Here is a 17500-nt window from a genome sequence, read left to right as displayed (position 1 = left end):
AACTCAGTTACCTTCTCTGCTCTGCATTGTGTATACTGTATATATGTATATTGAAAATTTTTGTTTTGTTTACACTTGTTTACGTACTTGACTTTCTATTTTATACTTATATTATACTTATTTATACTATCTTTTTATTTTATCTAGCTTGAAACTTGCACTATACTGATCTTTGTTTGATTGTTTTGTTTAGTTTGTTTTACGTAAACGTATGTTTCCCGTGTCAATAAGCCCCTTTGAATTAAATTGAATTGAAATGAGAGAGAGGAGGATAGTGCTCATTATAATAATAATATAATATATACAGTAGCTTCAGGATACTACTAGTGCATCGAATGGCTGTTGCTTTAAATGAGTTAACAGTATCAAACATCACTCTGTGTGCGTGCGTATGTGTGTGTGTGTGTATGTGCGTGTGTGTGTATGTGGGCATGTGTGCGTGCGTGCGTGCGTGTGTATGTATGTGCGTGTGTATGTGGGCATGTGTGTGTATGTGCGTGTGTATGTGGGCATGTGTATGTGTGTGCGTGCGTGCGTGCGTGTGTGTGTGTGTGTGCGTGTGCGTCCTCCAGGGGGCTGCTGGTGTGATGGTATCGTGGGTAGTGGGGGCAGCCCCCGCCGTGTTTATTTTCGTTAGAAGACAGGGGGCTGTTTTGATTGGCTGAGAGTCACGTACCCCTTCCTGTGAGCTCAACTATCCACGGTGCCCATGCTCTATCAGGAGGACAACATGTACGCACGCACACACACACACACATAACACACACACACACATTATATGCTGGCATACTCCCAGTTTACTAGGAAAACACCCCCAATAACACACACACACTATCAGAGCCACAACCCAAACCACCCTGTCCCTTTCTACTTCCTGTACCCCTGATTTCAACTTCCTGTCCTTGACGCGGAGACACCAAGATAACACTAAAGCTCTCTCTCTCTCTCTCTCTCTCTCTCTCTGCTAACTGCTAGTCGCTTTGGATAAAAGCGTCAGCTAAATGACTAAATGTAAATGTAAATGTAAATAATAGGGCTGTCACATTCTTTTCGAATTTACATAAAAGCACGAGATTCGAACTTGAAGGGCGAAATTCAAAAAAATATATAAAAAATGTATTTAAAATGTTTAATCATATTATTATAATGAATGACTTTGAATTAATTACTTTTATTTATATAGCACCCTTTACAGCACAAATGCACAGGGTGCTTTACACTACAGCTACAGCTATATAAAAACAACAAAAATCTGAAATAAATGACAACAACAGACGGCAGTTAAAAACAGAAAAAAAACTGTCAGGTCATATAGGTGAGACTGTGCTGAAAAGAATGATACCAAACCTACCATGGTAAAAAAAAATGCCAAAACTTTGAAAATAGCTTAGACTTTTTTTAGGTTTAGGTTTTTTATAAAAAAATTCGAATTCGAATTTGTCTACAATTCTGCAACGAATTTCGAATTCGATTTTTTGTTAAAGTGACAGCCCTAGTACATGAGTATTCCGTATGTATAAGAGATCTACAGTACATATACTTCACTGCTAGGCCAAAAGATCAATAAAATAGGTGGAGACTCCACCCACTCGGACGACACAGAGGTGTGAAACACGTGCACCTCGCCTCAAACAGAAATACAGTTTATATGCGAGAGCTACGATTACACGACTTTGTGTGATCTTTTCTGCTCCGCTTTCTTTGGTCTCTCCGGCGTGATGGAGAGAATGAATAATTCAAGGAGTGTAAGAGGGTTCCTCTGTACCGAGCTACACATACCTCCTCAGGATCTCTCCATTCTCATCCTTCTCTCTACTCTCTTCCTCCATTATGTAAATAAACACACACACTCTCAGTGACCTCTGGGCGAGAGCGAGGCAGCCTGAATACACCAATTATGTCTTATTTAGCATATAAGATAGAGAGAGAGAGGGGGGGGGAGAGAGAGAGAGCGAGGGAGAGAGAGAGAGAGAGGGGGAGAGGAGAGAGAGAGCGAGAGGGAGAGAGAGAGAGGGGGGAGAGGGAGAGAGAGGGGGGAGAGGGAGAGAGAGAGGGGAGAGAGAGGGGGGGGAGAGGGAGAGAGAGGGGGAGAGGGAGAGAGAGAGAGAGGAGAGAGAGAAAGAGAGAGAAAGAGAGAAAGAGAGAAAGAGAGAGAGGGAGAGAGAGAGAGAAAGAAAGAGAGGGAGAGAGAGAGGGAGAGAGAGAAAGTGAATGAGTGAGTAGGTGAGTGAGTGAGTAAGAGTGTGTGTATGTGTGTGTGCATGTGTGCACTTATTCATGTGCTCACGTGTTACGGTCTGTGTGTCTGTGTATATGTGCGTGTGTCTGTGTGTGTGTATGTGTGTGTGTGTGTGTGTGCGCGTATGTATGTGTGTGTGTGTGTGTCTTACCGGGCTGCTCTCCTCGCTGGGCGTCCGAGCCTCCTGGTGGGCCGTCTCAGTGGCCTCAGAGTCCTGCTCTGACACTGCAAGCCAATCACAAACAAGGCATGTCAGATTGACAGCTCTCTGCACCAGTCATATTCAAGTGGAGGCGGCCTCTGTAGGCAAAAACCAAGATTAGCATATATTAGTTACGAACACAGAAGCCACAGGTGATAAAACCATTGAAATGTGACCACGCTGGTTTTCACCACCAGGCCGTCGACTTCTCGGCTCATAAACCTAAAATACTCCACTTTGCATGTCTGCCTACCTGCCGTCTGCACTGTTTACATACATTTACATTTAGTCATTTAGCTGAAACGCTTTTATCCAAAGCGACTTACAAGTTCTGTACGACAAGTCATCAGGAAGGGTACAACTCTATCAGCTGAGTAACAATTTTCATCAAACAGTGCTGAAACTTGGGTGCTGCAGTGTTGAGTGCATAGACATAAGCCATATTAGTATAGTAGGAGGAGTGCATGGTAGTATAGGACAGTAAGAAGGTTGAAGATTTTTTTCTTTTTCGTTTCAGATATTGAAAAAAAATTAAAAATAATAATAATAAAGAAGAAAAGAAAATATCTCACTATTCAGATTCACATTTGAATTTCATACTGACTAAATATATATTTTTTATAATTCTTTTTGAATTGACAAACACTATTACATCCCTTAAGCTCGCTATGGAGAGAATTACACAACTTTACACCAATAACTGAAGGACACATCTGTTTAACTCAATCAGCGCCGGACCCGATGATAGTCGGTTTATCTCGCCGACCGTTCAGTGCCAGACCCGAGTATAGTCGGGTTTTCATCGTTATTTCTTTTATTCGATATTTCCATTCATTACAGGCACACGGACATCGGGGTTAACATGGGGAATCATCCTGAGAATGCCAAAGTGCAATACCGGCCGTATCCACCTAGGTGGCAGTATCGAGCACCCTTTGTAACATTATATCTTGGCCTGTGCGTCGATCAAAAGTCTCCGGTGGGATTTCTATTGGTTGGCCAACGGGGGCGGTTATAACGGTCGGATTGAGAAGCGTGAATTGCTCCCGGTGCATGATGTGTGGCGGATTATGTTGGCGACACGATCGACACAAATACTGGGACTCGCGATCAGATAATTGGAATATTCTTTTTGGTGTACATCCTAGTGAAGGTAAGGGCTATATGATATCAATCCTGCTGTGATCCGACCATGACTTCACCTCGATCACAACATATGTGTGTAACGTTACTCCACAACGTGTGCCGTTGGTGATGATCGAAGCATCAAAAAATTGACCCCCCCCCCCCCCCACCCTTCCATGCATTCATGATGAAACATAATACCGATAATATAGATGTGATTTCAAAATAGTAGCGTGTCCAGGCAAGAAACGGCAACGTGTTTAGTGAATTGCACGTATTGCTGCATAGCGTCGTTTTCTGGGATTAGACAGGATTACTCTAAAATTATAGTCATATTCACCACGGTATAAAAGGGGAATGTATGGATGATTTTTTTTTTCTTTAATACATATTGAACGATAGATAGTCGATGTCAAATGGGCCATAGTATTGTATCCATAGCTATAATATAGAATATAGTTATAGCCCTGCAAACACTGCCACGTATTCCTATATTTTAGAGCGTTGGCCTTTTAACAACACATGACGCATATCGCTGTGGCGTCCATTGAGTTAAGTGTGGTACGTGCAAACTGATGTTTAACATTTAATTTCCTCCTACTAAACTCACTTTCTAAATTAAAAAGATTTTGTAACTTTTCTGCCCGTTTTCTGGCAGTATTGAACCAGGACTGCTACATACCCAGTGCAATACTGTTGTATACACTTCTCACCTTTCCTCACACAATTCCTCATTGTCATATATGTATATATAATGTTATACCCTCTACATATGTTGTTCCATTTGTATTAACTTTTTTTTTTATCTTACTTCATTCTACCTTTATATGACTAGTGCTCTAATCTAATGCGCCTAGTGCTGTTTCTGTTTGTGTTATTCACCGTCAAAGATGGAAAAAATATATATATAATATAATATAATATAAATTAATATATATTCTCCTTTGGTTCATTACAATTTACTCAAGCATAGTAACAGACACTGGGAATTCATTCCCCGAGGTCAATAGATGTCCCTAGATACCAAGAACATGCTAATGGTCTTTGTAGAAGTGGAGAAATCTTCCATTTACTTGGGTATGTACTTTTAGGCATATTTTCTTAAAATATGGCTAGGGCATAACAGGTAAAGCTCTGCTTCGCACATTCTTTGAATCTAATAACTACAATAACTACATAGGTATTCCGTATTTGTTTTAGGATATAGTTTTAATGATCTGAATCAATATATGTAAATTCCATCCATTGGATTGAACCATTGCCCTTTGAATCAATGTATTGATCCAAATCTTTACACCCCTAATAGACACACTCACACATACACTTACAAGCTTTGCGAGTCTTGCGGGCCAGGGCTGCCGCCAATTCACATTGTACCTGTTAAGACACAAACAGGAGGCGTTAAAACAACCACAACCACATCTTCATGTAAAAACTCCTTCAAATATCACAGCTGTCGTCTATCATCTATTAAAGGGTGCGACAGTGGTAGAGTGGTCGTCTGGTAATCTGAGGGTTCACACACATACTGACCGTAGAGTCCAACATGTTTATTGTAAAACACACACATACTGACTATAAGCACTCACATAAGTAATAACCTCAAATGGAAAACCAACACAGACCACATACACAAAAAAGCAAATCAAAGACTCTTCTTCCTCCGCCAGCTAAAAAAATACAGAGTCAAAAAACATCTCCTGCTCCGTTTCTACCAGGTCATTATACAAAGCATCCTCACCTTCTCCATAACTGTTTGGTACAGCAATCTGGACACTCACTCGAAAAACAAACTACAAAGAATCATCAATAAATCCTCAAAAATAATCCGCACCCCCCTCCCTTCTCTCGAATCACTCCACCGCCAAATCACAATCAGGAGAGCCAGAAAAAATCATCTCTGACCCCACTCACCCAGCACACCACATCTTCCAGCTGCTGCCCTCCGGGAGGCGCTACAGATCCCTGACCACCAAAACATCCCGGTTCAAAAACAGCTTCTTCCCCACTGCCATACGGACACTGAACTCCCTGTAGTATCCCCCCCCCCCTCCCTGTAGTACCCCCCCGCAACCCCCCTTACCTCTGCTGACATGGACAACTCTGAACTGTAATCTATGTAATTGTGTTTTCTTTTAACTATTATATATATATTATGTTATATGTTCTATGTTTTATGTTGGAACTGCAATGCACTGAAACCAAATTCCACCAGCCTGGCTGGGTGGTCATTAAAGAAATTGATTGAATTGATTGATTGATTAGAGTCCAACGTGTTTATTATAAAACACACATGTTATGTGCGCCATTAGCGTTAGCCACGCTTCTAGACCTCGTTGCTTTTGGCAAGAAAAAAAATATATAAAATAAAATAAAATAAATATATATTTATTTTCATTCGAAATAAATAAAGCTGACGCTTTTATCCAAAGCGACTTACAAGTTCTGTACGACAAGACAGCAAGAAGGGTACAACTCTATCAGCTGAGTAACAATGTTCATCAAAGTGTTGCGTGTTACAGTGTAGGTTAGTTTATTAGGACAAGTGTATGACAGTAAGGTTAGTCAGGGTTAGATTTTTTAATTTTTTTTATCATTTCAGATAACGGTTGAAGAAGTGCGTCTTTAGTCGACGGCGAAAGACTGGTCAGGTTTCGGCTGTCCTAATTGGGATGGGTAGTTCATTCCACCATTGTGGGGCAAGGACTGACAATAGGCGGCTTCTCTTTGATGACCCTCCCGGAGCTCGGATAGGAGTGGGTCTGAGACGGCCAGAAGATGCAGAGCGGAGGGGTCTTGAGGGTGTGTAGTTAGAGACCATTGACCGGAGGTAGGCGGGAGCGGTTCCCTTTGCCGCACGGTATGCCAGGTCGAGGGCCTTGAAGCGGATACGTGCAGCAATGGGGAGCCAGTGCAGGTCCCTAAGAAGTGGGGTGACATGGGCCGACTTCGGTAGGTTTGAGAGGTTGGCAGTCGACTACGGCTCCTTTCAATCAATTACTACTAATTACTACGACTAATTGGGGTCAGCGCTAGAAAACACACACACACTGACCGTAGAGGTGAGTCTCTCGAGGGCTTTCATCTGGAGGATCTCTCCGCAGATATCTCTGTTCCCCTCTGAGTCCTCCTCTGACCTGAAACACACACACACACACACATTTCAAACGCTTTATTTGTACCAATTCAATTGTACATAGAATATTTCAAGAGGGCCAACGTGATGTCATGGTATATTTAAGGACAGAGAGACACTTCATCACGCTGCCTGTCCGACTGCCAACTCAACACACGCTCGCTCCCTTTTTCTTTAAGATATAAGAATATAAGATATTCCTGTATTGATCCCCTTGGGGGAAATTCAGGCGTCATAGCAGCATGGGGGGAGGGGGGAGGGGGGAGGTACAGGTATGGGCAGGGCAATAGTAGAAAGACATACTGTAAATATAAGCAATACAATATGTATAATATAAAGATATGAGGAAAAATGTTTACGGTGTAAACAATATGATTAACTCTATGGTATGGTTACTGTATATTATATGTTACAATAAATATAGGCAATAAAGAATTTGTATCCGAATATATACTATGAGTAAGAGTAAAAGCAGTATACACAAGGTGCAGTATACACTAGGTGCAGTATACACTAGGTGCAGTATACACAAGGTGCAGTATACACAAGGTGCAGTATACACAAGGTACAGTATACACTAGGTACAGTATACACAAGGTGCAGTATACACTAGGTGCAGTATACACTAGGTGCAGTATACACAAGGTACAGTATACACTAGGTGCAGTATACACTAGGTACAGTATACACAAGGTGCAGTATACACAAGGTGCAGTATACACAAGGTACAGTATACACAAGGTGCAGTATACACAAGGTGCAGTATACACAAGGTGCAGTATACACAAGGTGCAGTAAACACAAGGTGCAGTAAACACAAGGTACAGTATACACAAGGTGCAGTATACACAAGGTGCAGTATACACAAGGTGCAGTATACACAAGGTGCAGTATACACAAGGTGCAGTATACACAAGGTGCCGTATACACTAGGTGCAGTAAACACAAGGTGCAGTAAACACAAGGTGCAGTATACACAAGGTGCAGTATACACTAGGTGCAGTATACACTAGGTGCAGTATACACAAGGTGCAGTAAACACAAGGTGCAGTATACACAAGGTGCAGTATACACAAGGTGCAGTATACACAAGGTACAGTATACACAAGGTACAGTATACACAAGGTGCAGTATACACAAGGTGCAGTATACACAAGGTACAGTATACACAAGGTGCAGTATACACTAGGTGCAGTATACACAAGGTGCAGTATACACAAGGTGCAGTAAACACAAGGTACCCTCACCATTTTCAAGACACTATATATATATATCTATATCTATGGACATGACAGAGGCTGCCATGTATCAGGCATCGTGGCTATAGCTGTAGCCAAGGCTTCTGACGCCATGACGCCAAAGCAAGTTTAACATACATCCAAATAATAACATAACAAATAACAAGTAATCAAAATGATTATAACATTGCTAATAACATAAAACAATTATTGAAAACAGTAGAAAGGGAATTGATCAAGTTAAAGAAATGGTTTGATAGGAATAAGTTGTCTCTTAATGAAAACAAAACAAAATGTATGGCATTTGGTGTTCCTACCGACTGTGAAATTAAACTGAAGTTAACTGAAATTGAAAGAGTATATGAAACAAAAATATTTTTTTTATCCACTTTTTCTCCCATTTTTCTATTTTTCTCCCATCCCAATTTTCGTATCATCCAATTCAACCCTCCCCTGTCTTTGAACGCTGTTTCTTGCCTCCCACAAGCCGGCTGCAATGTGGACTAAGTCATACATAGCACGAGTCCCCTCCAATAACAGTAACAGGAGTCGCATCTTTTCACCTGCGCGGCGCGATCTTTCAGCGTCAGGGGTCTGGGCTTTGGAGGGGCCCCGCCCCCGTCGCTTCCTGATTCTACTGCGCAGGCGCATCAACCGACCTGTAGGAGTCACTGTCCACAACGCCCGATCCCCACCCATCAGTTTCCCTCCCCCAAATACTGCCAATGTGTATTAGTGCGGATGACCAGCTAAACTGAAAGCAATGTGGAGTGCTGGATGAAACAAAATTCTTAGGTGTGATTATAGATCACAAACTCTGTTGGAAGCCACATATACAATATATCAAAGGTAAATTAGCCAAATCTGTTGGCATTCTGTACAAAACAAGGGAGCTGTTAAATCAGAAATGTTTGCATATATTGTATTTTTCACTTGTTGTGCCATACATGTCATATTGTGTTGAGGTCTGGGGGAATGTTTATAAAACAAATATAGATCCTATTATTAAACTACAGAAAAGAGCTATTAGAATAATAAACAAAGCTAGTTACCTTGAATCGACAAATCCATTATTCATAAAGTCCTGCACATACAAATTTGTAGATATGGTGTACATAAAAACCTTGGAAATAATTTTTCGTGCTAAGAGTAAAAGCCTACCAGTTTGTATTCAATGTCTCTTTCAACCAAGAGAAGGAAAGTATAATTTAAGAGGGTTATGTATTCTTAAAACATGTAAAAAGGTAAGAACTAATGTAAAAGCTAGATGTGTTTCAATTTTGAGAGTTCAATTATGGAATAGCCTTAATGACGGTTGAAGTTGTGTACTTCTCAGGGGAGATAAAAAAAAAAAAGGCCTTAAAGGATAAAATAATTCAGGAGTACAGTTTTGAGTAAAAACATCAAACATTTTTTTTTTCTTTCAAAAAAATGTATCTCTCTCTCTCTCTCTCTCTCTCTCTTCTCTCTCTTCTCTCTCTCTCTTCTCTCTCTCTCTTCTCTCTCTCTTCTCTCTCTCTCTCTCTCTCTCTCTCTCTCTCTCTCTCTCTCTCTAACAGCATAGTATAATGTAATATGAATTACTTCCTGTAGGCCTACTGCCCCCTGGTTCACCAAGAGAAGAACTTCACTCTAAAACCACTCTCATTCACATGTTGTTATGGTAGCAGGGTGAGGATTCTCCTAGACCAGTGATTCCCAAAGTGGGAGCCGCCACTGGGGGGGGGGGGGGGGGGGGGGGTCGCCAGATGACTTCCAAAAAAAGAAAAAGAAATTTAATAGTGGGGGTCGCGGCCTGAAAACTTTGGGAACCCCTGTCCTAGACTAGACGATGGTCTGGGATCCGTTTTTGTTGTTTTTCCACTAATGGTTAAAAGGGATATTTCACTTTAGTAGTAGAAGTTGTCCAGTTTCAGTAGTCTCTTTCTCTTACCTCCATTTAAAGCCATCTCCCAGTGAGCTATAGTGACCACTGCTGTCCCTGTCGTCTGCCGTCAACACCACCGTTCCTCCCAGGCGTCAGGCTCCTCATTCACCTCCATCCATTTTGGGGGCCTAATCTAAATATCATACTTTTGAAGTACAAACAAACTACTGCTGTACAGATTTCAATAAAACAGACAGTTCTGAGTCAACGGTATGCGTTTGTTTTGGTGAGAAATAGCTCCAATACTGCTGTATAGTTTGTTTAGATTAGATTAGATGTTAATATACTGTTAGATTAGTATGTAAAGAGTTGTATTATATATAATAGGGACAGTATGACTACTACTGGCCGGCATATTCGATTAGATTATTCATTTGTTTACCCAGGGACGGTGCACATTATTAATCAACATCTTCAGTTTCCACATCAATGTAAATGTGCCAAAATTTTGTAGTGTGTGTTTATCAACAGCAGCATAACTAGTAAGCGTAGGATATGTACAGATATAGATATAGTAAAGGACTATGTGCAGGTAAGTACAGACAGGTGAGGATAGGTATATATGCGGTGGAAATAAATATATATATATATGGTATATACAGCATTATAGTACATGCTATCATACAGAACTAAGGGTTATGTGCAGGTGTACAAGCCACAACAAATAAACTACTTTCTGAATTTCTACAGTTCACTGTCTTGGCTCATTTAAAATATTCCACAACACCTGACACCTGGGTGGTGTAGACAGCAGACGACAGTGAACTGTCAGCAGTGGTCGCTAGCTTACTTGTAGGTGACTTTAGTGAAATATCCCTTTAAGGTTCCGAAAGAGCCAGCGTGGCTGATCCCTTGTCAGAGATTAAGAGCGACTTTTCTTTTCTTTTTAATCCACAAAGTCATGGCTAACCACCCGTCAAAGGATTGTCTCTATAAAGCCGTGCTTTCACTGAGATTTGAAAAAACCTGGGTTCAACCCATTTTAAGTTGTGGAACGCTTTTGTGTTTTAAACCGATTTCAACACCCAAGGATCGTATAGCGAGGTAATCTTCCCGTGTCCCGACTTTCCTCAGCCGTGGAACAGCAGGATGGAAATGATGTGACCCCAATTCGGTTCCACATCAGGTGGAGGCTCCACAACAGTGGGGCAGGGAGTGCTGCCAGACATCCAACTACTAGGAACCTAGTGGCTGACTCCCACCTAAAAGGACAATATACTACCTTATGCATAAATACCACACCTTATGTGAATACTGTATACCTCATCAGATCATATATTTAGCATTTATCATTTTTAGATTATATATTAGATTTAGATTATTGGATTATTAGATTATATATTGCATATATTTAGCATTTAGCATTTCGTTTTTTTTAGATTATATATTAGATTAGATTTAGATTATCAGATTATATATTGTAACTATTTATTGTAGGGCAAATATAACTTTTTGGTATATTGTTTACACTGCTTTTTCACTACCTGTACCTCCCCTCCCCCCTCCCGCTATGATGCCTGAATTTCCCCAAGGGGATCAATAAAGGAATATCTTATCTTACCTTAACACGCTGCCCGGGAGGAGCGGGAACCTTCTGATTACCAGACGACTGCTCTACCCCCTGAGCCACCGTCTCCCCAAACAATGGTAAACAACAGGTTTCTCTCCGTTAGAGAGAGATCTAACGGGCCTCCGTGCGCCAGACATGCAGATAATCACGCCGCTGTGCTTTGAACTCTGCTGCACACAGCCCCTTGCTATCAGATTCTACTGTTGGGAATGTTCTCAGACACATTTACATTTTGTCATTTACATTTTGTCATTTACATTTTGTCATTTAGCCGGACACTTTTATCCAAAGCGGCTTACAAGTTCTGTACGACAAGTCAGCAGGAAGGGTACACCTCTTCTCTTTCAGCTGAGTAACAATGTTCATCAAACAGTAAATACATTTATTTATTTACCATTTAAACAGTGTTGAAACTTGGGCGTTTGTTTAACAGTGTTGGGTGCATAGTAGTAAAGACATATTAGTGTAGTATGTAGTAGTAATATAGGCAAGGAAGATTATTAGTGGAAAAGTGCATGATAGTAGCAGACAGTACGAAGGTTATTATTATAATTCTTCAGATATTGATTGAAGAAGTGTGTTTTTAGTTGACGGCGAAAGATTGGTCAGGTTTCGGCTGCTGTCCTAACTGTGGTGGGCAGTTCGTTCCACCATTGTGGGGCAAGGACCGAGAATAGGCGGCTTCTCTTTGATGACCCTCCCGGAGCTCGGATAGGAGGAGTGGGTCTGAGGCGGCCAGAGAATGCAGAGCGTAGGGGCCTTGAGGGTGTGTAGTTAGAGACCATTGACCGGAGGTAGGCGGGAGCCGTTCCCTTCGCTGTGTGATATGCCAGGTCGAGGGCCTTGAAGCGGATTCGTGCGGCGATGGGGAGCCAGTGCAGGTCCCTAAGAAGTGGGGTGACATGGGCCGACTTCGGTAGGTTGGAGATCAGGCGGGCGGCTGCGTTCTGAATGAGTTGAAGAGGCTTGGTGGTAGCGGTGGTCGGTAGACCAGCGAGCAGTGCATTGCAGTAGTCGAGGCGAGACATTGGCTGTTGATTGCACGAGGAGTTGAGTGGCTTCTTTTGTCAGGAAGGGGTCTGATCCTTCGGACGTTGCTCAGGAGGAATCGGCAGGTTCTGGTCATTGCGGCGATGTGAGCGGAGAAGTTCAGGTTCTTGGTGGTCGGGGACGCGGCCACGGCTACATTCTCCACTGTGATGGAAAGGTCGGTAAGAGGGGAGGATTTGGCCCGGCAGGTGAAGCAACTCTGTTCGATATTTTAGCCTGATATCCGAGCCTTGGCATTTAGCCTTTATCTTATTTTCATACCAGCGCTCGTTTCCCTATGCCTTTTCTTTTGTTCTTAGCTCTATTCTATTTGTATTTTTCAAAAAAATGATGTACCTTAGTTGCTTTTGCATGTACATGCATGTGTTTTATTACACGTATATGTATATACATACCAACTATTCGCCTGTTTTATTCTCCACCCAATCGATCATCCATAGCAACACTATATTATCACCAACATCCAAGATGGGGGAGCCCCCCTTTGAACGGCCCATCTGAGGTTTCTCTCCTCCACGTCGCCTGTGGTGCTTTTTCCCCCCTATTGCTAGGTTTTTTTGTGAGTTTTTCCTCATCTTCATCGGGGTATGTCTGGGAGTGTCGCATATTTGGATTCTATGGTGGATTTTTGTTCTCGATTTATTGTGAGGTTTCTTCTGGACTTGCTTAAAGAAGACTTGTACACAGCCCATGGGGGCCTTATACCTTGTGGCTTTACAAATATATTTTGATTTGATTTTGATTCATCATCCTGATATCATTATCATGATGATATGATGGCCGACACCAGTATCCATAGCGGCGCTTCCCTGGTCCTTCCCGGCGTCACCGGTTAAATATTACAATCATCGCACCATTAAAACTGACATCGTTCTTCCTGTTTCCCTGTAAAATATTACAATCATTGCTCCATTAAATCATTCATGTAACACACGAGTCTCTGTCTCTCCTGACACCTCCACCCCCTCCTCTCACGCTCTGAACACATCTCTTTGTAGCGTACTCCCCCCATGTGTGTGTGTGTGTGTGTGTGTGTGTGTGTGTGTGTGTGTGTGTGTGTGCGTGTGCATATGAATGCGCTCACACTGCATGTGCGACGGATCCTTTGTTGAGAATCTTGCATGTATGACACAAAGACGTCTGCTCCACTGTATGCGTGTGTAGTTGTGTGTGGCCTGTGTGCCTGTGTGTATACTGTGTAAACATATCTTTGTTTTGAGGTAAACTCCATAATTCCCAGGGTAATAATAATAATAATAATAATAATAGGTTGTAGCAAAGCCTGCAGGCCCTTGTAATATGTTCTCTTAAAAGGAACACGCCCACTATATGCGCCTACGGTTTTATCCAGCCTAGCTTAGCACGAATGAATGGAAGCGGATGTGTAGTCTCTAGGAGTGATGTTAATTGGCCAATGTCTAGGCTAGCTGCTACGCATCCACTTCCATTCATTTGTGCTAAGCTAGGCTACAGCCGGATAGCTTTCTACTGAACGAACACAGAGAGGAAACTGGTATCTATCTTCTTGTCTCTCTCTGGAGAAGACGGTAAGTACATACTGTAAGTACACACACACACACACAGTAGCATTTACCACAAAGTACATAAGTACATGCACACACACACACATGTGCGTGTGTGTAATCTGATAAAAGCAAGCATGATGATGGATGCACAGCAGCGATAGTGACTGATTTAAGATCTGTGTGAAGAGAGAGAGAGAGAGAGAGAGAGAGAGAGAGAGAGAGAGAGAGAGAGAAAATGGGAAAAAAGAGAGAGGGAGAGAGAGAGGAAGTGAGAGAATGGAAGAGAGAGGGAGGGGGAAGAGAGAGAGGGGGAAGAGAGAGAGAAGGGAAGAGATAGAAGGGAAGAGAGATAGGGAGATAGAGAAGGGAAGAGAGAGGAAGGGGGAAGAGTGAGAGAGAGGGGGAAGAGAGAGAGAGAAGGGAAGAGATAGAAGGGAAGAGAGAAGAGAGAGGGGGAGGAGAGAGAGAGTGCACACAATAGAAAAATATGATATTACTGTGACTTGTTTATTTGCTTGTTTGTTTACAAAATCCAGTAATAAGACACAGAATCGTTAAATGTTTGTTGATGTATTTCTCATGTATCAGACTCAGTGTGCTGCGCGCATCGAGGAGGCAAAGAGGAACGCAATCCTGGTCAGAATACCAGACTACAATATATTTACTATTTGCATTTGTTAGCCATGCTAGCGATCTAAACAATCAATCCATGCCAAAGCTAGATATGTAAAAGGTGACAGACTCACACAGCCGTGCTGATTTGGCTAAATGGCATCCAGCTCCAAAAGTTTCATAAACTTTTAGTCAGGGGAGGGTCAGGTGTCATGGTTTCTCCATAGAGCTCCATTATACTTTTAGTCAGGAGTGTCATGGTTCCTCCATAGAGCTCCATTATACTTTTAGTCAGAGGAGTGTCATGGTTTCTCCATAGAGCTCCATTATACTGTTAGTCAGGGGAGTGTCATGGTTTCTCCATAGAGCTCCATTATACTGTTAGTCAGGGGAGTGTCATGGTTCCTCCATAGAGCTCCATTATACTTTTAGTCAGAGGAGTGTCATGGTTTCTCCATAGAGCTCCATTATACTGTTAGTCAGGGGAGTGTCATGGTTTCTCCATAGAGCTCCATTATACTTTTAGTCAGGAGAGTGTCATGGTTTCTCCATAGAGCTCCATTATACTTTTAGTCAGGGGAGTGCTGTGGTTCCGCCATAGAGCTCCATTTTATACTTTTAGTCAGGGGAGTGTCATGGTTTCTCCATAGAGCTCCATTATACTTTTACTCAGGGGAGTGTCGTGGTTTCTCCATAGAGCTCCATTATACATTTAGTCAGGGGAGTGTCATGGTTTCTCCATAGAGCTCCATTATACTGTTAGTCAGGGGAGTGTCATGGTTTCTCTATAGAGCTCCATTATACTGTTAGTCAGGGGAGTGTCATGGTTTCTCCATAGAGCTCCATTATACTGTTAGTCAGGGGAGTGTCATGGTTTCTCCATAGAGCTCCATTATACTGTTAGTCAGGGGAGTGTCATGGTTTCTCCATAGAGCTCCATTATACTGTTAGTCAGGGGAGTGTCATGGTTTCTCTATAGAGCTCCATTATACTGTTAGTCAGGGGAGTGTCATGGTTTCTCTATAAAGCTCCATTATACTGTTAGTCAGGGGAGTGTCATGGTTCCTCCATAGAGTCTCATTATACTGTTAGTCAGAGGAGTGTCATGGTTTCTCCATAGAGCAGCGTTTCCGTTAGCCGGTAATTACCGGTATTTGACCGGCAAAATATGTTGAAGTCCGAATATTTAAATATCTCCGGTCATAATGTCCGGTGAAAATAATTTCTCTAAGCACAATTTTATTATTTGAATTGTATTAAAATAGGCTCAAATTAAATAGCCTATGCGATGAACGAAACAATCATTACATGTTGCTTCACGCTGATAAAGCGCGGATGGCGCCGCTCGGATGTGAATCTTTTTTTCTTTCTTTTTTTGAGCCTGTCTGGCCACCATAACGACAAACGGGTATACGAGCGAGAGAGAGAGAGATGGCCAAACAAGCTAAGCTTAACAAATATTTCATGAAACCAAGCACAAGCAGGTCTAATAATAATGACAACGAAGATGAGTCTTCTGAACTTGAAGTCACAGAGACCGCTGATGCCGTGGTGAAAGAAAACAGAAACAGAAATGTCGAGCGTTCAGGCCCGAGTGGAAAGTTTAATTCTCCTGGCTGAGGTGCGACATTATATCCACATTTTCCAGTTCACTGATCCAGCCGGGGTTATCACAGTTCATTCTGGAACCTCAGATCCCCGCTGATCATGGAGTTCTACAGTATCGCGTTGGATCCATACACGTATCGATTTTTTCGAATGGTGATCAGGAATTGGAATATACCAGTTGGATACCATCTGATGTCAGGTAAGGACTCTATGTTATCAGTGTTAGGATAATCAGAGTAAGTTTGATGAAGTTATAAGCTGTTTTGTGAAATGTCTTCTTTCGGTTTCAATGTAAAAGTCCGAGAGGAAATCAACGGGGCGATTATCCGCGCGCGGCCGTAATGTGCTTGCGTGTACGTATAATATTGATCATCTAGCGTTTATTTGAAAACGATTCATAAAAAGGCCGACGAATATCAACGTTGTGGAATATTCCACTAAAAGACGATTTTCATAGAATGCTCCAGAATGAGCTGTTTTTTATCTGAAAACGGGGGCTTTTCTAACTGCTCTGAAACGGAAACGACGCGATAAACAGCCTTGACAGCACTGACTGGAAAATAGTCTTTGATAATGCGATGGGCAGATTAGACACATAGCCATAATTTAAAACATAGATTAGGCGATATTAACGTTAACATTGGCGCCGATGGTGGCATTCAGCGGGTAAAAAGGAAAACCAGGCTGACCGGAATTTCTCGAATATGTCCGGGGATAGAAATCTTGCAGGACACCCAGACCGGCACGAATATGTTCTAACGGAAACGCTGCCATAGAGCTCCATTATACTGTTAGTCAGAGGAGTGTCATGGTTTCTCCATAGAGCTCCATTATACTTTTAGTCAGTGGAATGTCATGGTTTCTCCATAGAGCTCCATTATACTGTTAGTCAGGGGAGTGTCATGGTTCCTCCATAGAGTCTCATTATACTGTTAGTCAGAGGAGTGTCATGGTTTCTCCATAGAGCTCCATTATACTTTTAGTCAGGGGAGTGTCATGGTTTCTCCATAGAGCTCCATTATACTTTTAGTCAGAGGAGTGTCATGGTTTCTCCATAGAGCTCCATTATACCGTTAGTCAGGGGAGTGTTGTGGTTTCTCCATAGAGCTCCATTATACTTTTAGTCAGGGGAGTGTCGTGGTTTCTCCATAGAGCTCCATTATACTGTTAGTCAGGGGAGTGTCATGGTTCCTCCATAGAGTCTCATTATACTGTTAGTCAGAGGAGTGTCATGGTTTCTCCATAGAGCTCCATTATACTTTTAGTC

General features: G+C 42.1%; 1 protein-coding gene across 1 annotated transcript in view; it reads right to left on the bottom strand.

The window, feature by feature from the left end:
• rapgef5a (Rap guanine nucleotide exchange factor (GEF) 5a) overlaps positions 1–17500 on the bottom strand; it is a gene marked incomplete at its 5' end in the record, with an annotated part of 100158 nt that overhangs the window by 35311 nt on the left and 47347 nt on the right. Inside the window, 3 exon segments of the mRNA XM_084327061.1 lie at positions 2391–2464; positions 4895–4943; positions 6622–6703. Of these exon segments, the coding sequence (XP_084183187.1) occupies positions 2391–2464; positions 4895–4943; positions 6622–6703 (205 nt within the window).

The sequence above is a fragment of the Notolepis coatsorum genome (assembly GCF_963971535.1).
Source record: "Notolepis coatsorum genome assembly, chromosome: 13".
NCBI classification, from domain to species: Eukaryota; Metazoa; Chordata; class Actinopteri; order Aulopiformes; family Paralepididae; genus Notolepis; species Notolepis coatsorum.
This window is presented reverse-complemented; position numbering and strand designations above follow the sequence as displayed.